Raw genomic sequence first — 23457 nt, forward strand, 5'->3', positions numbered from 1 at the left:
CCCAGGACCAGAGCTAGCCTCCACTGCCAGTCACAATTCAAGACGCAGCATGGCTGGGCACACAGAGACAGCACAGCCTTGTATGACAAGCTCTTGAATAGCCCTTTTGTGTTTTCAGGGTCACAAACAAACTTCAGCTCCTATCTCCATCCTGGATTGTTATGTACAGGAGTAATACCCTGAGAGAAATCATTGTGTTTGTTTGTTGTTTTAAATTATGTACTGCTGCCCCTTTGTAACAGTAGTAGATATACTACAGAGAGAAAAGAGGGCAAAGGGCAAAAGCAAAGCAAGATGAGTTTCCTCAAAGCAGCAGAGGAAACCCTTTGTAAAGGATTTCTGTATTGTGATGATCCTTTTGAATTTAGCTCTTTATCTATGGGGTCACTGGCCTATTGAGGATTTATTTTGTTGTTCTGCACTTGATTTATCTTCTTCTTCCACACTACTATTGTACACACTGCTTCTCCAATGCACCAACTGTGACGGGGCTTGGGATATTAGGCTGTGCTTGTAAATTAGATTTTAATTGAAAGTGGTCTATCTGTTCTCAGAAGTAAACAAATATTTGTAATTAAACAGCAATGCATCTGTTTTCAAATAATAGTACAATTTTAGTTTGGGAAATACTGCATAATTGTGTGGAGGGTGGGGATCTCTGGGGATCAAGTCTTTAAGATGGAGTGATGGTCGTTCTGTGAAACTTTCACATTGGCACATTGAATTCTGAAGCTTCAGTAGCAAGTCTACCCTCTTTGTTTATGCCGTTTGTTTTCTCTCTATTCTAGAAGAACCACACCTTTGTACAAAAGAAGATACATTCCTATTAAAACCATAACAGATATTGTTTAGAGTGCACATAAATTAAGCCACATATGGCTAATGCTTCGGGTGACATATGATCACTACATTTCATTGACATTGAGAATGATCAGAAGACACTGGAAGGTTTTGAGGGCAATTTATCAAATGTGTGAGCTCATCAGTAAAAGACAAACCTATCTGCATGCGAACATGGCTGGAAGACCAAGGCTCATTAGATTCAGTAAAATATTTTGCAGACAGGAAGTACTCTCTTAGTTCCCCAAAGCATTGTTGTCTGATGGGAGGGGGGGAGGTGTACAAACAGAAGTAGAAAGCTGCTGCTTCTGCTTTCAAATGTCTAAATATAAAGTGGCCTGTTTTTTCAGCAGCTTCGACTGGAAACCACAGGTGCTTTAATTTTATTTCAGTACTGTGCAGTTGTTCTCCCTGTCAGTAAAAAGTGGTGGTGTTTGGGTTCTGTAATGTTGTGTTAGGCTTGAAAAGGCTGAGGAACAAATACAGATTCCTACTGCAGCCCTAGCCCCTCTGAGCAGATGAGCCATTCTGCTGCCTCTTAAAAGAGCCATAGAAGACCGAAAAGACCGGCAGTCACAGACAGTAAATCAATTTTGTCCAAGAGGCCGTGTTGAATCAGTATGCATCTTTCCCAAGCAGGACTGCAATAAAGGCCTTGTTTTCCTATTCATCCTGTAGGATGTGAACCCTCAGCCTAGAAATAATCCACTCTTACCCAGTCCTACCTGTAAAGGCAACCACAGAGACCTCAGAGTCCACAGTTTAAAAACAGAGCAACAAAGTGTACAGCACTGATGCTGCAATGCTAAAGGTTACTGTCTGTATCTCAGTTCTGTACAACCAAAAAATTGACATTGTATTTGTAATTAGCAGCATCTTGCTAGGTTTCATTGTGTGTTAGGGTACAATTTCAGCAACATTTTAAACATTTTAAATTGACCATTTGTAGTGACTTTGAAACATATGCATACCTAACCTTGAACACCTTCTATAAACCAGTACTGTTATTTTTTTTTTTAATATGCATGTATTGCATAGCAGTGTTCGCAATGGATGCTTGTAAAGCCACAGACTTTATTATTGCGGAATGTGTTTCACAGCCTGAATTTGCAGGCTGAAGGGAAATTGTCAGTTTCCAAACACTTTTGTGAGGTTTCTTTCCCATCTGTAACTCAACATTGTGGAGGGAGCAGATCAACTTGCTTTACAAACAAAACAAGACCCCCTTTTGAGAAGTATCCTAGTCCATGCTTTCCCCAGAACCATATAAGAAACATTCCAAAAGCCAAAACTACTTTTCAACTACTTCATTTATTCAACTTCTTCACAAAAGCCATCTGTCCACAAAAATGCATCCCACAGTGACAGGTAAAGTAATGGCAATACTATGAAAGTAATTTATCCTCTGGATATAACTGCTTGTGCTTGGGTTTCTGGGGATGAATGTGTTTTATGTACAAACAATGGGCAGCTCTTATCTGCGGATGGCCCACACTTTGGGCTCTATTGTCTTTGCATTCCAGACCCTTAATTGGCCATTTTTGCTGGAGAAGGGGAGGGGCTGTAGTAGAAGTCAGAATCCTGTCTCTGTTGCTCTTACAGGCTAAATATACATCAGACTTTTATTTCAACTGCTTTAACAGGACAGGTGGCAAAAAACTCCAGAAGACACCACATGTTCTATTCATCCCTATTCTCTCCCACTTGTCAACTCTCAAGAATTGTGTATTTATTTGTGTGTTTAGATTGAATACAAAAAGAGTAGTTTAATGCCAAATTCCATTCACTACAACCATAATGTTTTCACTCTTTATTACATCATTATTATTATTATTATTATTATTATTATTATTATTATTATTATTATTATTATTATTATTATTTTTAATGTATGCATGTGTGTATGTACAGTGCCTATAGCAGGGACATGTAGCCCATGAGTTGCAAGCAGCCTTCAGTCATTTCAGTCGTGATTTTGTATTTTAGAAGGGGAAAAATGCAGTAAAGGATAAAGCAAATTAAAATAAGATTACAAAGATAGTATAGAAAAAATAATAGTAATAAATAAAATACTTTAATAATACAAAATAGTTGATTGGCCTTTCTGGTACAAAGCTTGTTGCTTGCAATACTTAATGATATTTGATATCTGCTTTGATTTTAAAAAAAGGCAGAGCAAATAACTTCCTACCATAACAGACTTTTAAGATATTGCTATAGGTTAATCCTTGAAATGTCTGCTTTCATGCAAGAGTAATTTTTGTAATTGTTTTATTACTAATGAGGAGTTCTAATATTGTATTAGGTATAGATTTTTTTTTTTCTTAAATTAAAAAGCTGAAGAGAGAGGCATGCAAGAAAGTGCACTGAATGCAGGATTTGGAGTGATGAAACAAACCATTTCTCGATTTCTTGCTGTCTAATCTTTGGAAATGTTAATTAGTTTTGCTCTTAGTTCTTATGATTCACAAATGCAAACATTCATTTTGACAATTAGCCAGTGTTATGGAATCATTTTACAAGGCAAGTCAGATGATCATATTAGAACGCTGTGTCACAACAGACATGGGGAAAAACATGTTCTTCTGTCCGTCAGCCTGTACATACACAAAGCCTCTATGGAGTTCGCAGATACCATGCTGTACACATTGCTGTCTTTCATATGAACTGTTAAACCACAGTTCTGTCCACACTCTGTACACATTCATGGCACAAATGTTCGGAATTTTCCGCTACCAGAATATCCCACCTACAATATTCCTTATTTTCAGAGCTGGAATATTTAGTTTCATGTTCTGAAAATGCTTTTTACATGGTGGAATATATATTCATAATATTCAGTATTTCGAATACTAGTGGAATATTAGTGTCATATAATTTCAGTGACTGTGAATGTTAAAGCGCTATTGTCACCCCGCTGGAGCTGCAATTCTCTCCATCTTATCAGCTTCTCTTATATGCATCTTTAAGGTTTTTCCTTTGTTGCAGACATATTTGATGTTGAATAACAATCAGACAGTGATTGGTGGTGGTAGGGAAAGGATTTGGCTTAGGGTTTCAGATAATCTACTCTAGTAGATCTTTCCACCTGGCGCATCCACTTTTATTTGTACAGGTACCAGTTTTTATTGTGTGTGTTGATTGTGGTCTGCGCTTCATACTATGTAAATTTATTTGCTTTTCAATTGGAATACCCTTTGTTGTGGAAAGTAATTAGAGACCATACTTGGTGTCTTTCATTGGGCCCATGGTAACTTGTCAACAATGTCATATGGAAGTTAAAATGTAAAGGCTTATTGTTGTTCTTTCCAGTTCCAGGAGAACTGGACAGGTAAAATAGAAGATACTCTTTAGTTTCAGCCCTCTGAAAGGGTACTTGTTTATCCAACATGACCCTAAAAGCATAACAAAAATAAACCTAAATCGCTTAAATAAAAACAATGAACAGAAGATTTTAAAAACGATTCAGTGCTCTTCAATTGACTGAAAATGTGTTAATAATAGGATTTGTTTTATTTAATTATTCCCATAGGTTAAGCAGTATATGAATGCATGCAGCAATACATTAAGGGGTGCAATATGATAATGCAAAATTTAAATTAAAACAAAATCCCTACAACTGAAAGATAATACTGAAAAGGGAACTGTACTCGTTCATTCACACTCTCTCTCTGACATGGATCTCTTCATTCCTGGCTTTGTGTGCTATGTAGGTGATTTCTTTGAAAAGCCTCATGGCTGGTCCTCTCTCTTCTGGCTGCTCTGGCAGTTCTAGGGTTAATATTAAGCAGGAGGAAGGGAGGGGAGGGAAGACTAGTCACAGCTGTTGTAGGAGGCTGGTCTGTCAAGCTAGCCTCCCTGCACAAGCACAGCGCTGGAACAATGGAAGCTATGGCAGCCACTGCAGACAGCACTTGCACAATACAGCGCACAAGGACAGCCCTGCCTGTCGCTACTCTGGAGCAGAACCCAAGATTATGAAGAAGCCCTTTCTGGAAGGACAGAGCCCCTTGGAGAACTTGGATACTTGATCACCATCGGCTTCATATTAGAATTGATTTGATTTCATATCTGTTTGTGGATGTGCGTGCATGTGTGTGTGTGTGTTTGTGTGCGTGTGTGTTTTGTTTTGTTTCTTCATACACAGAATTAGAGCTTCCTCGCCTACTGATGCTGTGACCGGATGCTCATAAGGAGGCTGAGATTTTTAAGATGGAGAATTTAAAAATGTAAAAAAGGAGACGGAGACTCCTTGTTCTCTTCATGGGAGCATTAACCAGGAAGCTTTGAAGACGGGACATTTTTGTTAATTGGTTTTACATATTTATTTAGTGGTATTTATTTATTCATTCATTTTATCTTGCGGTGCTCTCTGGGTAGCACGGATGCACTGATGCTGGGGCCTATGTTGCATCTGGCATTATCACCAAGGAGCACAAATGCAGTGGGGCTGGACTGAGAGGGCACAGGAACCCTGGGTTGGCAATGCACACGTTGGCAGCACCTTCCCATCATATTGGGGTCAATCGGGATGGTGTTAAGAGAGCGATAGTGGTGGGCACTGCATTCTGCTTTTGGTTGGTTTGTTTCTTTGGACTCTGCTCAGTCAAGCAGCAATGATATTTGGATTATTATAATTAAATTGCCATAAAGGTTAAAGGGTGAAGGTTTTGCTACAGCGAAGACATGAGAAGGATTGCCATTCGGTGATGTTTTAAGAGTGGACCGAACAGCCAGCAAACTGCCAGTGTTATTCCAGTAGAGGAGAGAAGGAACTGAAAGACCGCAAATCCCCAGCTCTCCTCCACACTGTCAAATCCAAAGCTTCACCGGGTAAGATACCTAAATGCCCCCTATACTCATGGTAGAGGGCCATACATACAGTTAATCATTGTGCTGCAGTGTGACTGTTCATTGCCAAATTAATCAATAGAGCTTGTGTTGTTGTTTTTGTGTCCTAGTGTAGCCAAGCACTACTTTGCTCTACATGCTTTTTAAATAATTACAATATCATGGAGGAACATTAAGGTTTAGATTAATTGTATCAGGGAACATATAGTGATAATGTTATTTTTGCACAATGCACAAGTCATGCATAAACCAACAGCAAGCAGTTTTATCTTGCATAGTGTAATGGAACATTCTGTGCTTAAAACACACGGAGCATTGCTGCACGTACTTCTGGAATAGTAAATGTATCCTCAGTGCAGGTGTTCTGGAAGGAATCTAACTGCGTATTTTTGTAGAGACTGTAAAAAGGTTACATAAAATCATATCCTATGAAAAAGTGATACTCTGTGTGAATCCAGGGGCTGGGCCAAGGGTCCTGTGGAGTGACTCTCTATAATCTGCAATTTGAAATGAGTAAAAACACAAAATCTTAAATTGAAACAGTTTTTTTTGTTTTGTTTTGTTTTTTCCTCTCAAGCATGTGTGGCACAGGTGATAATAATACTAATACTAATGCATTTCTTTAGGCTCCATATAATTAAAAAACCTCAACATCCTACAATTAGTATATCTAACTGAAAATGTTGACTACAAGGAAAAAAAGGTTGACAGTATTAGAGGCCAGCACTTATCTGCAATAACAAATAATTGTAGCACCCAAAAGATAACCCTAGCGGTGCTCACAGACACTTTGTCGAGAGGTCTAGATTTGATGGAGGTGGTTCTTGCTTTGTAGTCCTCCTTCATGCATATTACACTGTTAGTAACTTCAAATATTTGTATAGTTTTTTTTTTCTTTTCTTCATATTAAGTTAAAGATAAAAGTGAAGGTCAGGAGTCGCTGCAAACAGTTAAAATGTTTCAAAACAAAGATAACAAATGTGATTACAGTAAAGCCTATGGGGTGTAATAAAACAAATCAAAACACAACACGTATTTGTCTGTCTGTAAGTAACTTAGGTTCTCCCTCATGCATTTTTTATAACCCAGTCCATCTGTCATGGCAGGGGTGCACGGATTGTTTTGTCCCTGCCACAATTAGGCTGCAATTTAGATTAATTGCCAATGCAAAATGCTGAGTTGATTGTACAATTCCAGACGTAGGGTTAATCCTATTACACACACCTTTCAGCCTCAGTTCTGGATTAAAATAACAGACAGCTCAGCTTTAATTACATCAAAGATACCTTACTGTATTTGTTTTAATATATTAATTTCTTTAAGCAGTGTTGTTCTCAAATGATACATGGATCTCTCAGTACCTTGTGCCCATATGGATTGTGAAGTGGTTGTGTAAGCAGGTATTGTGTGTGCATCTGTGGGTTTTCAGTTGTAAGCCTGAATCTGAAAAAACTTTTTAACATATGGTTTCTTGCATGTAGATAATCTGGAACGTTGATTACAATGAAACAAATGGTAAATTGTCTTGCCAGTATGTTAGCATGTTAATCTGTTTTGTGGGTCTCATTCATGTGTAGTCCTAGAACTAGAAAGACAGTTATACCTGGACAAGGATTGAAGGTATTCAAACTGCTCTAGTGTAGATTAATTTCAGAAGTAAACCCCATTCAGATGATTAAAGTAAATTGCTTATGTTTCACTTTGAATATATTTTTATACCACCGTATTGCACAAAACTTTTAATTCAGCTCTTGAATATCAGTTCTGCTCAGCGGGGTGCATTGTTGCCGTCTTAGGATATGAGCCAGATCAGAAATTGTGTGATGAGCTGAAAGTAGTTAAAAAGCCAAATGCAAAACCATGCCCAAATACATTGTAATTCATCTTAATTCTAGGATAGATGATTTAAAATAATAATAATTGGTCATTTTTAAGGAATATTATAATAGGATGTATAGGCTATGAGGTGTTTGTGTGTGGAGGGGTTTTGCTTTTTGAAAGGCCTCAAATGTCTTCTGGACAAGTTTCCATGTTATTATTATTATTATTATTATTATTATTATTATTATTATTATTATTATAGACGAGCTATGTCCTTCATGTATTGTACTACAAAAACAGCATGGGAACTGATTGGTTACTGTGCACAACAATACAAGAAAGACCAGGTACCTGGGACGTGGTTTTATGTTTAACAATGTGTAACAGTGTGAAGTATTTTAATGCTAAGGTGGTCAGCTTATTATAATTTTTTATATATTTTTTTATTTAAATTTCAAGAGGATTACATTTGCAATTTATTTGCATCTAACAATGTATCTCTGGACTAATAATGTTTGAATGACACTTTGGACACTATGTGGACATTATGTGAAAAAAAATATTAAACCACCAACCCACACAAATAGATGAAACCTAATAATGAAAGATTTCCAGGTGTGCCCCTCTCGTGCAGCCATGGAAACCTTTGTTCCCCAACATTACTGTGAAAACAGGTTTTAGTGTACTGTCCAGCCCACCCCCACTGCTAATGGAAATAATATTGATCTTAATTAAGCATAAAAAGTAAGGACCCACCTCTTCTTCTCTTAGGAGAATCAAAAACACCATCCTTTGAGAAGTCCTCCAAGCTGAAACCATTAAATCAGAATCCGTATTCCATTGAATGCAATTGTATATGTTTCTGCCGTGACCTATTTTCAAAGTTATCAAACTCTATTTATGGTTATAAATGTGTACAACTTAAGCTATTTTGCCATGTCTTTCCCATATAATGCAACAATTCCCAGGCATTTACTTTGGCATATTACCTTCACCTTCCTTTCTCACATACACCTATAGACCCAAACAGTGAAACCTCATCTAGGAGAGTCAGGCTCTAAGTCTTAATGACTGTTCTGCACCAGTGCTATCCTGTGACATTGGCATCTGCTGCAAAGTCATTGCTGTCTCAATATTTTTACCAGTCAAAGGCCTCAGATTAAAATTGCAAATACCATTTGGATTTAGACTATGCCCTGGGATAACTTACATAATGTGAACAACACCTTGTCCTTAGGCTAACATCACCAAATCAAAACTCTGTAATGGAAGGTAAAGATGGGACTCCTCATCTTAGGTTCATGTCTATACTTTATTTATTTATTAATAAATACCCTGGGGGATTTACAAATTTCACATTCCTACAGCATTACAAAGTACAGTAAATACAATAACCATATAGTGCAAAGAGCTACAACAGTAATCATATGCCATCCCTGAAGTCCATAAATTACAAAGACCATCATTCGTAGTCCTGTGGTACTGCTTTAATGTCCTCGCCCTGTCCTGGGGTCTGTCTACATAAGTGAGCTCTGTTGTTTGTGCTAATTTTTACACTTGCAACTGACAATACATTTAGATTTCCAGAAGGTCTTGATAAGTGATGCAGATAAAAGTTGACTTTTTGTAAATCCTTGTTGACTGCTAGACCTCCGTTTGCATTGAAATAATGTTCTTGCTCTTAATTACAGTTTTCATTACTGTAAATGTAATTGGTGTGAGACTGACAGGCCTGTAATTACCTGGTTCACTTAAGTACCCCCTTTTTGTCAATGGGTATTACATTTGCAGTTTTCCCAATCTGTTGTTACAGTGCCTGTGTTAAGTGACTGCTGAAAGATCCTCATAAGTGGTATATACATAGGTTTTTAAGATGCAGACCTTCTAATAAAACACTGGCCTTTGAATATTTCTCATACATTGTTAATTAAACCTGCAAACTATCCAACATGGTTTACTATTTAACACTCTCTACTTTGTTTTCCACCATCTGAAAGCGAATCCTTTTATGAATAATGCCCCTATTCAAAGATAAATACCTGCAGGCCCAGGCAACATTGCTTGCATACAAAACATATACATACACACAAATAAACGTATGCATGCACTGTGTGCAGGCACTAAAGTCACCGAAATTATATCCATCAGTTATCATATATTCACCATAGTCTACATATGTCTGTAGTGTGTGCGTGTATGTGTGTACACATCTTTATCAGCATTTCCCCAAGATGTGTCCATGTTTCAATTTACAGCGCCTTATTTCCAGATCACATCAGTAAAGCTTCTGATTTCATCTCATCTTCTGTGTGGTGGTCTTCTTGGTCTACCGCCATGGTGATCAACCCCTACAATTCGTATCCTTGATAAATGGATACATTTTTACAGATGGAAGTGTGCAATAATTTTCTTTTTTCGAATATACATTAAAATATGGAAACTTGTAATACTAACAACACTGCAGAGCAACTGCAGAGCAAATATTCATTACCAGAATGTTGTTTTCAGTATCAATACTACATAAAACCAAACCTATGTATACACCTCTCCCAAAAGAAAGCGATTATTAAGTAATTTTCTCTTTAAAATGTCAGTCGTCTCTTGATCAATGTAGTGCAGTCCATGGAAATCTTTTCTATTTCTGCAGTAATTGTCTGTTGACGGAGCATTTTGAGAGCAGCTTCTTGAATCCAGTATCCAGGATGATTGAAATCAGGCACATATTCATTGCAATTATCTTGGCAATCAACTGGTATACATTTTCAGTCTGGGCGTTGCCACATTTCCAACCAACGTAGATTTGTATAATTGTTTTTCTAGGCCCCATATCCTCCATGCTAGATCCTGCCCTAGTCATAGAATCAGACATTGTATGCAAAGGTTGTATGCTTTCCTTTCATGATTCAGCACCTGCAGAGCTTTGGTGACATTTCAAATTTTTTATTCTTTCTGTGAAACCACACCCAGACAGCACTTCCCTTATTTGAGGCTCCCAAAGTCAGAATGGGAAATACAATTGTGAATAAAAGCATGTGGGATAATGGGAAGTGAACATCCACATGACGGAAGTGCACAATGAGAAAAAACTTTGATTGAGAACATCCTCTTGTGCCCTAATTATATCTGTTTTGTTTTTGAGCTACACATACAATAAAATGGTGCAACAACAACAATTAATAATAATAATGTTCAAATACCATAGGAAAGTCACTTTAACATATAATAATTGAAACTGTAAACTATTAACATCCCTACTATGTGTGTATATGCATACAAATATAATTCCTAAATCTGAACTCTCTTGGAGAACTCCTATCTGTTGCCCTCAGGTTTGTGTTTTCATTTTGATACATTTTTATGTAATCTTGTCTGTTCCTGAGTGCTAACATTTTGTATTCTACATGCTGCCAGCTTATCCTTGGTATACAGTATTGTGCATTTCTATATATATATATATATATATATATATATATATATATATATATATAAAAAAAAACTTAAATCGTCAACAAACAACTTATTTATATATTGTGTATGTGAGTGAATCTACATACAACTGCCTCTGAATGTATTTATACTCCATTTATACCTGTAAATAGAAGTTGATTTTATGGAAATGTAAGTGTATATTAAGTACTTTGATACATTTTTCACATTTTTATATATTTATGACAATCATTATCATATCTGTCCAGGATTATGGCATATACGTCTACATACACAATAGTCAATTTTATTAAGTGCATTAAGTTGAAAAGAAATGCTGTAAGTGTCCTCCTAAATATAATCGTTTCACACTTTTTTATAGAGGTTAATAGAAGCTTTTGGACTGGCTGTTTTATATCCTCCAGCTCTAGTGCCCTTGTTAAAATGGAGAGACTAATCAGTTCTGAAGTATATAAACTTGGTTGAAACACCCATTTTTGCACATGTCCAAGTCTAAAACCAAATCATTAAGACAATATAATATCAATGTTCTTGATTGGCCAACACAATTTCTACATTTCAATAAATTGCCACAAAACATGTAAGACTCCTTGACTAGTCTTGACTTTTGTGATCCTAATTTGAATCCCTGAGTGACTGACTTTTTGTTCTGGAAAACTGAGAAGCTGACCTAATGCATTGAATACAAATACTGCTGCCACTACAAAAAAACTTGGTGTGGTATATCTACATTCCTCCACGACTCCTCACCTACACACAACTGCATCCTGCACTAGAGCCTGTAATGATTTAACCTTCAGGAGGGGGTTGTGTAAGGCCCAAACTGACTGAAGAATGACACCTTAAGTTTAGTAAAAGCAAATAAGCATAGAAATAGGTTAAGAACTATTTTAATGTCTTCAACAGGATTTTACACCATAGTATAAGATATTGTGAATGCGAGTTGGGTTAATGGAAAAAAATTAAAAGCAGCAGCCAGACCACTTTCTGCTTTTGTTTTCCGATGCAGCAAACATTTAGGCTAGACTGAAGAAATCAGCTGCAAACCGTTTGTCATGTGCGATGATGAATGGGCCAAGTTGTTGGGAGTCAGACAGCAGACACACAATACATGCACAGATGCAATTTATTTTTTTGAAAGTTTGAAATATCCACAGAACGTGAGCAGTTGAGGCACCACACACTTAACCTGTCACTCCAGTTTCAGACTTCTTCCTAACAAAGTTCACAGGTACGAGAACAAGAAATCTAAAACAGGTGCACTCCACTTATATTGGACTCCATGGGACTATGAAAAGCACTTAATTAAGTACTTTCTTAACAGTGCTCTTTGAACTGCTTTAGGAAAACTGCACTGTCATGGGTTGTTGGTTGAATGCTCTGGATGTGCAGAGTAAAGATGTTTTTTTGTTAATTTTCTAAATGGACACATTTTAGTAGATGGTGGTCCCAATTTTAAAATGTGCAATTTATATTTTTATATAATTCTATAGGTTTAAAGCCTGCTGACAGGTATTTTTAAAGAATAGTTATTATAGTGTTTAATTTCACATAAAAGGTATACATTCTGACATGGTTTTAAAACAATTAAGAGTAACAATGTATTTTTTTAAATATCAAATGATTAACGTTGAATCTATCTGTGTACATTCAGGTGTCTTAACCAATACATTTTTTAAATAATTGCAGATATATTTACTGTATTCCAGTATTTTTCTAACAGCATGGTCTACCTTAAAATTGTAATATTGCAGTTGACTTGTCATAACCGTAAATTAACACGTGTTTTTTTTGTTTTTTTTGTATGTAAATTATATATCAATATCAATATGAATATCAATATATATATATATATATTTTCTTTTTTTTTGGGGGGGGTTGCAGTTCAGTTAATAAGGTTAATCAGATTAAAGTGGTGGAAGTTAGACATTTTAGGTATTTATTTGTGTGTATTTTTTTTGACCAGTGATTTATTTTTTTTACATGGTGGTGTTTTGCCTCTATTAATGTATGTAAAACCCTTTGTCTGATGTGCAGTGGTACCAATAATCATTTGTTCACAGTATATTGAAAATGTGTTGACATGTGTATGTCATGAAAATCGATTACAGATTAAACCAGACTGGACTGAAGGTAATGTGGAATAGCTGGTCTATGTGGAGCTCTAGTGAATTCTGATATCTCTCAATTAAATAATTCTTTAACATTTTATACTTAAATTATAACCCCCCCTCCAAAAACATTTAAAATGCTGTACAAGGGAGAATATTGCTACAATTGGATAGTAAGTGGAACTGGTTATTTTACTGTGCATCTTACCATTTTGAATGGAATAGAGCAATCCCAGCTTATCAGAAAATGTTCATTTAGGAAACCTTATGACTGCTGTCAATGCTTTTGTTTTTGAACAATGATTGTGGTGATTGTGGAATACCTCTGCATGTACAAAAAATCACTGAGTATTAAGTTATTTTCTTATTCATCATTATTAACATCATGAGTTTGTGGTAAGCATCCATTTGTATACAAAGTTTCCAAAGTCTGTTCAACGGTCTGATTTACATGTGGGGTCATCTGGGATTCATGACTCGATTGGTTTAATTCTTCCAGTACCGATCTTGCGTTTATATTCTTGGGGAACGTGCCTTTCCCCAGTTGTCTCCACTCAACCCTGTATGAGTGTGTCAGAAGTGTTTCTGGAGGGATAACCTTTGATGGACTTGCATGGAGTCCAGGAAAAGTCTTGCACTCTCCGTTCTCTTAATGTTACAGAAACCAGGATAAGCTCAGGTCCTCTAAGCCACTTAGGCTTATGGAGGGGTTTAACCTAAACATCCCTTCTCTCCATTGTTAATCCATCATCATATCTCGACAGTGCGATCCCACAGTGGACAAAACTATAGTGCAGAAAAAGAAAGGTCTCTGCCACCTTTCAGCTCTTAAGAAAAGGCCTTTTTTACATGAGTAACAGAGCTTCGTCTGATGTGGAGTGGTACCAATAATAATCATTTGTTCACAGTATACATCTCTCATTACCATAGGCATGTTCTCCAGTGTGTCTAATTCTGTGCTGTGCCGCCCAGTCGCCTCGCCTCCCTCTGCTTTCCTTTTGATGAGCTAATTATAACAAGAGGCATATGCCGTGAATTGTGTTTAATATTCACCAGGCTGTCCTCTGAATAATCATATCCAGCCCAGCTGTTTTGGGACCGGGGGGTTCACAGGCCCCTGGCAGCACTCTGCGGTGCCCTGTAGAGTTTTTTTGATTGCCTATGCATTGAACCCCCCCCACCCTCTATTCTGCTGGGACTCCCTTCTTCAAAAAGGTCTTAATTGGGAGCACCGAATTGCATGTTTTGACAATGCACAAAATAAAAAAACCTTAAACAAAGCAAAAACATAATTAAAAAAACACATTAGATGATAGATAACACACACCAGTAATACAAATATGTAAATGACCCTCGTCTCCTCCTTACCCTCTAATTCACCCTTTCACCCCATCTATACTCCCTCTCCCTCTCCCCTTTTTTTTTTCTCTTTTCCGAGAACCGGTCTACAGTGCCAAGTGGCATCCAGCACTCTTTCTAAAAAAACAGCTTCAGGTCTTTAATGAATGTATTAATCCCAACACACCCGCTTAAGTGACAAAATCCCTGCCGGCATTCCAATTCACTGAAGGAATCCCAGAATGGAAGGCAGATGGTACATACTTGTAATCTGATTTGCTGTTGACAAGGTCTAAGTAGATTAACTCTTCTATTTGAGGGAGGGGTGAAATGTGTGGTTAATATTTAGTATATGTGGTGTGTGTGTGTGTGGGGGGGGGGGGTTCTGGGGCTAATTTCCTGGCTCAGTTTTGGAAATTACAGACCAATCAGTCTCATGTGCATTACTTGAAAAGTGTTGGGAAAAAATGATTAGACAGAAAATAGAGGAGCATCTTGGAGATAGTCAACTTGGGTTTAGACGATGCAGATTATGTCTTACTAATTTATTAGAAGAAGACTATGTGGGGACTTGATCCAAGTCTTCAAAATCATGAAAGGCATCGACCACATCAAACCAGAGGAGCTTTTCCAGATCAGCAGGGACACACGCACCTGGGGACACAAATGGAAATTGGCCTTCAAGGCATTCAAGACAGAAAACAGGAGACACTTCTTCACACAGACAGGCGTCACAATCTGGAAACACTCTCCAGCGATGTGGTTGAAGCTGAAAATTTGGGAACATTTAAAAATAGACTGGATAGGATCTTTGGATCACTCAGTTATTAATGGACACCAAATGAGCACGATGGGTCGAATGGCCTCCTCTCGTTTGTACACTTTATGTTCTTATGACTGATAGTGTTTGAAAAGCAGTGCATGATGAGCAACACATATTTTCTTCTTTTTGTTCTTCACCATCATTAAAATGGAAATTGAGACTCCTTTGGGCCAAAGAACAAGTTAAACTAATTTCACAGTTTTCAATTGTTAAAAAATAGGTGTTGGGACAGCTGAAGTAATTTCAGTCCTCCAGGGCACCCGTTAGGTTGTTGAATATCACCAATTAACTCCCTTTAGGGGGGAAATAGCAGCTGGCAGTGTGAGGAGCTGGGATAACACATCTATGGGCATGCATTTTTCAGCATTCAAAACTAGGTGAAACATAAAGGAGGAAAAGTTGTCATTATAAATCAATGTTTAAAATGATTTTTGTTAGTATGGTGAAAATATAATTTAAAGGCAGATGGAACCATTTCCAACCACAAATGGAGTTGAAACACTCAGAACAGAGAACAGGACACTCCCTAACCGCGGTGCTGATCTAGAACAAAGTCCCTAGCCATATGGTTGATGTCTTCTCCTCAAGATAATTTCAAAATGGATGTGATTTTCTATCTTAATGCATGATGGGTTGAATGACCTCTTCCTGTTTGCAAACCTTATGTTCTGCACCCCCTGTGGATGGCTCTAACAGGTCAATGTTTCTGTCTTTCAGGTTGTCATTTCTGACAGCAGCTTGAAGAAAGAGTGGAGAGGTGAATCGTCTTTGTGACTCTGACTGTTCTGCACTGAAGTGGTTGTCCTGACAGGTACTGTACATATCTTTGTTCTCTTTCTCCCATTTTCACTCACATTCTCCCACACCTCTCTCACAAAGCTTGGGTTGGTGGCAGAGGTGCACTAATGTACTAGGATCCTGAGGTGAACTTCTAAAATCAGTGTATGTGTATGTACACTCACCTAAAGGATTATTAGGAACACCATACTAATACTGTGTTTGACCCCCTTTCGCCTTCAGAACTGCCTTAATTCTACGTGGCATTGATTCAACAAAGTGCTGAAAGCATTCTTTAGAAATGTTGGCCCATATTGATAGGATAGCATCTTGCAGTTGATGGAGATTTGTGGGATGCACATCCAGGGCACGAAGCTCCCGTTCCACCACATCCCAAAGATGCTCTATTGGGTTGAGATCTGGTGACTGTGGGGGCCAGTTTAGTACAGTGAACTCATTGTCATGTTCAAGAAACCAATTTGAAATGATTCGACCTTTGTGACATGGTGCATTATCCTGCTGGAAGTAGCCATCAGAGGATGGGTACATGGTGGTCATAAAGGGATGGACATGGTCAGAAACAATGCTCAGGTAGGCCGTGTCATTTAAACGATGCCCAATTGGCACTAAGGGGCCTAAAGTGTGCCAAGAAAACATCCCCCACACCATTACACCACCACCACCAGCCTGCACAGTGGTAACAAGGCATGATGGATCCATGTTCTCATTCTGTTTACGCCAAATTCTGACTCCACCATCTGAATGTCTCAACAGAAATCGAGACTCATCAGACCAGGCAACATTTTTCCAGTCTTCAACTGTCCAATTTTGGTGAGCTGGTGCAAATTGTAGCCTCTTTTTCCTATTTGTAGTGGAGATGAGTGGTACCCGGTGGGGTCTTCTGCTGTTGTAGCCCATCCGCCTCAAGGTTGTACGTGTTGTGGCTTCACAAATGCTTTGCTGCATACCTCGGTTGTAACGAGTGGTTATTTCAGTCAAAGTTGCTCTTCTATCAGCTTGAATCAGTCGGCCCATTCTCCTCTGACCTCTAGCATCAACAAGACATTTTCGCCCACAGGACTGCCGCATACTGGATGTTTTTCCCTTTTCACACCATTCTTTGTAAACCCTAGAAATGGTTGTGTGTGAAAATCCCAGGAACTGAGCAGATTGTGACCGGCCCGTCTGGCACCAACAACCATGCCACGCTCAAAATTGCTTAAATCACCTTTCTTTCCCATTCAGACATTCCGTTTGGAGTTCAGGAGATTGTCTTGACCAGGACCACACCCCTAAATGCATTGAAGCAACTGCCATGTGATTGGTTGGTTAGATTATTGCATTAATGAGAAATTGAACAGGTGTTCCTAATAATCCTTTAGGTGAGTGTATATGTATATATTGTGATGCCGTGCTGAACTGCCCTGCATCTCTCCAGACCCTGGGGGAGGGAAGATACCGGTAGAACAACTGATTGTAACTCTTATACTCTTCTCGCTTGCTCATTCGTTCTCCAATACACCCTCCTCCTAGGCTGACCTCCTGCCCTCCCAGCCACAGGAAGTCCTCCTCTTGCCTGTATTATAGACGCAGGGAGACAGTCAGGTGGGAACAGCAAGTCAGCTCTTCTGCCAGTATCTTCCCTCCCCCTGGGTCTGGGGAGGCACAGGGTAGTTCAGGGCGGTCAATATATATGTGTGTGTATGTAAAAGAAATTTCACAAACTGGTAAAATCCAACATACTACTCACTTAATCATTCTGGCCCACAGGGCTCTTAAATGTAGTGGTGTCACTAACAAAGCAATGGGCTTGCTATGGGAAATAAACACACCCTGTACCCAAGATGCTTTGGCAAAATGCAGGAAATCAGGCTTTTGTTTTGGACAGGTCAGTGTTCAAGGGTTAATGGTCTCAGGGAGGCTGTGAAATAAGTTATGGCATCATTAGAAACTGACAAGTTTGGCTTAATTTACTGTCCTGTCTGCCGCTTGACAGCTGGCTACAATCACAGGCTGATTTACACCCGAAGAGAATGTGACTCCCCCAAAAGCAGGGGAAGCAATGGCTCTGTTGTCTTTAGGACAGTGGTGGGGAGCCGTCTGAGGTGTGGGGGATGGGGTACGCATTTGTGATTGCCTGAATGCATTTTAAAACCCATGTCCTTTCTTAAAGATATAGCCAGTAAAAATGTTAATAATTACATACTAAGTAGCCTATATTTATTTATGTGGCAAATATTTATTATTTTAAATGAGTGGCAATGCCTTTTATTATTATGACATATCAATTTATTTAGCTGACACTTTTATCCCAAGCAATGCACATGGATAGCATATTATATGGGTTTTTACCAGAGAAATGAATGGAATGGAAATTGTTTAGATGCATCTTCATGACTCAGGCTTAATGTATGATGAGGTTCCTTATTTTAAACATACTAACAGATTTAATCTTTTATTATTTTCATTACAGTGATTGTCTGGTCTGGAATGTAAGCAGTTTGTTAGCCTAACCTTGCCCCAATAAACTGAATTTTAGGAAGTGACTGAATTTTAGCCCCTAACTTATGTTAAATTACATTATCTTACAGATTTTTTTTTAAATATAACAATTATGAAAAACTATGTAATTGGAATCTAATGTTTATTCCTGCAACATGGGATTATATCATTGAATTTATGAAAAATCACACTCTGATCATCATTACATAAAAAGAAGTCTTGTCTGCGAGTCTTAGAGGTGTATCCTTAAAAAGTTTAAATCCATTCATTACTTTACCCTTTTGAACTTAATTGTAACCTTTTCTATAAGTCAAAACTCCCATCTCTGAGTAGTCCCCTACTTATATTTGCTAAAATACCAAAATCGCTTTTTACAACTATTTGTAAAAATGTTTAATTTAATGTGTTTTCTGATATTTTATGTGAGTTTTGCATTTTCCTAAGCATTACATGCAAACTAAATGAATGATGTAGATGAAACCTAGCCCACATATTTGAATTTTGGATTGTTCAGTACCTGTGTTAGTAAATCTTTAAAGTTCGTTTCTAAAATAATTGTAATTCAAGAAAGGAGATACCATTAAACCATTGTAAAGCAGATTTATTTCCTGCATACACAGTGTTAGTTCAAACAAAATGATTTGCCTGCTATTAATAACGGAAATGCTCGAGGTCAAAGCAAGTTTGATATAACACAGTTTCACCTGTAACGCGGTAAAAGTTTTTGGCTCCCGAGGACCACGTTATGTCAGGGTAGAGGTGTAGCTAGATACTGATAGAAACAAGAACTTGTAATGTCTCAGTGCCCGTCTGTGCTCTAAGGAGCAGGGGGTGGGGTGCCAGGGAGCGCACAAGTCAGGGGAAGCTTTCCTCACACCATTGGGAACTGGAGTTCTGGACTTGTTAGTGTAGTGCAGCACATTAGGCTGAAGATGCAGCAGAATTATACACTTCCATGAGAGCAAAACCTGAAATTGCCAATAGTGCATGATTGCCACACTAGGGGGCGCAGTACAGCACATCGCTGAGTAGAGTTTAGCAGTAAGCATCACACTAGTGTAGTGGAAGCTAGTATAGTGCAGCATATAGAGCTGACATATGCTATATGCAGAGGCGATTCAAGGGTATGTGGGGGCCCCAGGCAAAATAATTTCTGATGGTGATGCCGGGGGGTGCGGCGGAGTTTTCTCCTGTAAAAGACGGGGGGGTTCCCATTAGGGGGCCCCCCCTCAGCCTGGGGCCCCAGGCAATTGCCAAGGAAGCCTACCCCCTTGCGACGCCCCTGGCTATATGTAAAAACATACCATGACTGCAGTACATACAGATTTTTTTGTGTGTCTGTAATAGATCTATCTATCCATCTACTTGTTACTTAATTGAACTAGGATGTGTTAATTGTACTACTGCATTTTTGTAGTGCTCAAATTGCTTATTGTGTAAACTGTTTAGGTAGGTATGTAAGAATGTATGTAATTGATTTGGTTGATAACTTTATCCAAGGGAATTTTCATTCAACAACACTGTACAACTGTAAAAACACTGGGTTTAAACTGTCAGTGTGCACTAGAAAGAAACGCTCCTTTAATGGAGCAGTGTCTATTATTCAGGCTACCCTGTAATTTGTGATGTGCCTTTTATGTGTACCGTCTCAAGGCACTGCAGTTATTGTGAATCTGTAATAGCCATTTAAAACAAAAAAAGGATTTTAACCTATGGAGGGTAATTTTGAACCACTTACAATATGCTTTTAATACTGATTAATAAACACTGAAATTAGTGTGTATAACTTTTGAGGTGCTGGGAACTTTATTTGTGTTATCCTGTGTTCGCTTCATTCTGAAGTAAAATAAAAAATGTCTTATGACCACTACACAGCTTTCTAGGTTTCTTTCAATCATCACCTGCATTGGACCTTAGATAAATTGCTTCAGTGAGGTGAATAATTATATTAAATACATTTTTGTAGAACATTGGTCTGAAAAAAACTGAAGTTCGTATGCTAAATAGTATCACGTTAGAGTAAACTCTTGCAGTCTTTTATCTTGTTCATCAGTTTAAAAGAGTCCAAACAGAGGTGTAAATTGAGAGGAGTACCTGATGCCTTTAATCTATGGCCTGACCTGGCTGACAGATAAGCCCTGTCCTCTGTTTATCTGGGGCAGGAGGAGGAGTGGCGGTAAGCCAGAAAGGACCAAAGCGCTGTGACTGGTCTTATCCTTGTTAATGACACAGTCAGTACACTCGGTAATCCAGGACTAACTTTTTCCCCCCGTCATCTGTCACTGCACTCGCATAGTTATATGCATGTCAGTATACCACATCAACACTGGTCACAAGTCCTCTGAGGCACTTTTACATATATATGTATAAATATAAATGTGACTGTATATGTGATATAAGTAACTGTAAAAAGAGAAATCCAGTCTGTCAAAAAGACGCGGAGGGTGATTTAAAATGAGGACACAAAGTCTGTGCTGTGATTCTGTGGCTGTCAGAATGTGTGCTTTGACAGGACTGAGCAATCATGTCTTCCTTCTTTACACCTTCAGATGTTGGAGATGATGTTTGCAAATCTGTTGTGGACCCTTAGTTTGTCTGTAAAATAGAGCACATATATTTTAGTTTGAGTTGTTTCTGCTTTATTTGCACTGGAATCATGCCCCCTTCCCACTTTTTCCTTATCTTTCCCTCTGTGCCCCTTTGCACAGGTGATGATGTCTGAGGAGGCTGAAGAGAGACCGTGCAGTGAGGCCTTTGATCCAGACGAGGGAGATGAAGAGCCGTTTGAGGAGGGCCTGGAGGTAGAGAGCAGCAGGGAGCTGTTGGAGAGGCTGAGAGAGCTGGAGGTGAGCACACAAACCCAGACCCACACACTCAGACCTGCAGAGAAAATCACACTGGGATTTTGTTTTTTGTGTCAGGGCTGCTTATTCCCATGTCTCTTCTGATTTTTGTTCCATAAGAGGTGTGAATTTTGAGAAGTGGTAAATCTGTGAAAATAATTCAATTAAAAATATCTTTAGGCACAAAGATCTGCAGTTCAAATTTGTTGATTTGTTCCATGACTAGATTCACTTAATTGTTAATTTGGTGATTGGATTTCTTGTCGCTTCTTAGTTACACTTAGTATCAAAACTTAACATCCAACTTAAGTTAACGTGTAATTAGTGGTGGCAGTAGAGTTCTTTCAGCATTTGACTAGAAGAAATTTGAAATAAAATTCAGAGGACATGTATGTAAAACCAGTGATTATTTTTTTAAATTATGAATGTATAACTTATTTTGGACAGACAGTAGATTCAGACAATTCAATGAAATAGATGAAATCTTTGAAGTACTATATAATTGCTTCAAAATAATCTTTAAATAGGCTTTTATAACTTACTCAACCTACTTTTTATTTAATGTATTTTCTTCAACTGTTTTCTATAGTGTATGTATGGACTAACAACAATTGTATTAAATAAACCCTGTTCAGTCTGTAGGCTCCAATAGTCGTGTTAACAGCTCTTCATAAGTTACAAGTTACTGAAGTACAAACACAGGTTGGAATCACATTGTATCAAACACTGCTATAAAAAGCATTCTTGGCTCTGCATGAACCCACCGTCAAATAGAACTTAATTGGGGGAAACAACATTTGTTAAAGGGCTTCTGCTAATTTCCTTCCCCATTTGACTTTGTAGGAACTAGAAACAGCTTGCAAAGGCCTGATCAAGCAAGTCGTTAAATGTAATAATTCAAAGTACTTAAGAACTGAGTTGAAAGAAACCTTGATCACAAAAGGGGTCCCAGTAACCAGGAATGAGAAACTCTACGCTGGAGTATAACAGGGTAGTGCATCAGGGTAGTGCATTCATTAGATGAAACATCATCATTCATTTTACATTAAAATAAATGTATTAAATATATACATATATAATAAACATGCATGTACTATAGTGCATTAAAATTACTTTCCTGTTAGTTTTAATGAAAAGTGTTTTATATCATGAAAATATGTTCTCCGGTTTCATAATATAAAGTTTCAAATATTTTTCAAATATTTTTCAAATGTTTGTTCTTTTGAAAAAATATTTAACTGTTTTAACAATATGTGGTCATATTTTCAGATTATTCAATATACTGCTGTTGTGACTGTGCTGTTAATATATAGTTTATTTCTATAGTAATGTAATTACCATTTAAATTTTGTACTTACTACAATGTGTAATAGAAAGGAGTTTGTCACGGACTTAACTTTTTTTTGTTTTTTTGTTCTGTACAAAATACAGAAAATAAAAGCACTGTTAAAGTAACCAGAAGATTTGGTTTCAATGGACACCGTTTTTGAAATTGATGTACTTTTCCATTTTTCCACTAGAGGGAGTGTTTTGCCCATTGATAATGTAGTCTAGTTAGTTTAATATGAGGGAATTGTTAAAGGACAACAAATAACTTTAATTTTAATCATAAGCTGACGATTTGAATACAATCAACTCAAAATATATTTTGGCTAACCAGGTGATATACTTATTATCATATGGTTGTATTTAGCAGGTTTTATTGGTAACCACTTCAGTTAAAATAAAACACATTAAGCTCTCACTAATTAGAAAAAGTGTACATTCAATAAACTCACACATTAAATAAAGGTTCAGACTACTGTTCCTGTGTTGCTGACACAGTGGCACTCATTTATTTCTGATGTTGGCAAAGTATCACTCTATTTGGTTATACAGTGAATGCGGCAAGAAAAGCATTTGTTTTGTACTTTACAAACATTTATACATTTTCACTGCTGCGATTTTAATCATTGAAATAAACATTCTATCAGCTATTGACATACTTAATAGTACAATTTACTCAATTAACATATACTCTTACTTTTAAAACTCGCACTTTTATCCTTTTATAATGGACATGATTATATATAATCGGTTTAAGTGAAGTGGCACCCAAACCTAG

At 37.6% G+C, this 23457-nt stretch overlaps 1 protein-coding gene across 4 annotated transcripts in view; it reads left to right on the top strand.

Moving 5' to 3' along the window:
* The window catches only part of nckap5l (NCK-associated protein 5-like), a 112621-nt gene that overhangs the window by 41402 nt on the left and 47762 nt on the right, over window positions 1-23457 (top strand). For 3 of the 4 annotated variants that reach the window (XM_066708165.1, XM_066708167.1, XM_066708168.1), the window contains exons 3-4: window positions 15949-16042; window positions 21219-21356. In XM_066708165.1, the coding sequence (XP_066564262.1) occupies window positions 21222-21356 (135 nt within the window). In that variant the 5' untranslated portion in view covers window positions 15949-16042; window positions 21219-21221. Of the gene's footprint in view, window positions 1-4695; window positions 5674-15948; window positions 16043-21218; window positions 21357-23457 lie in introns of those variants that run through there. The other variant, XM_066708166.1, reaches the window with a different exon arrangement.

The sequence above is a fragment of the Amia ocellicauda genome, chromosome 7 (assembly GCF_036373705.1).
Source record: "Amia ocellicauda isolate fAmiCal2 chromosome 7, fAmiCal2.hap1, whole genome shotgun sequence".
NCBI classification, from domain to species: Eukaryota; Metazoa; Chordata; class Actinopteri; order Amiiformes; family Amiidae; genus Amia; species Amia ocellicauda.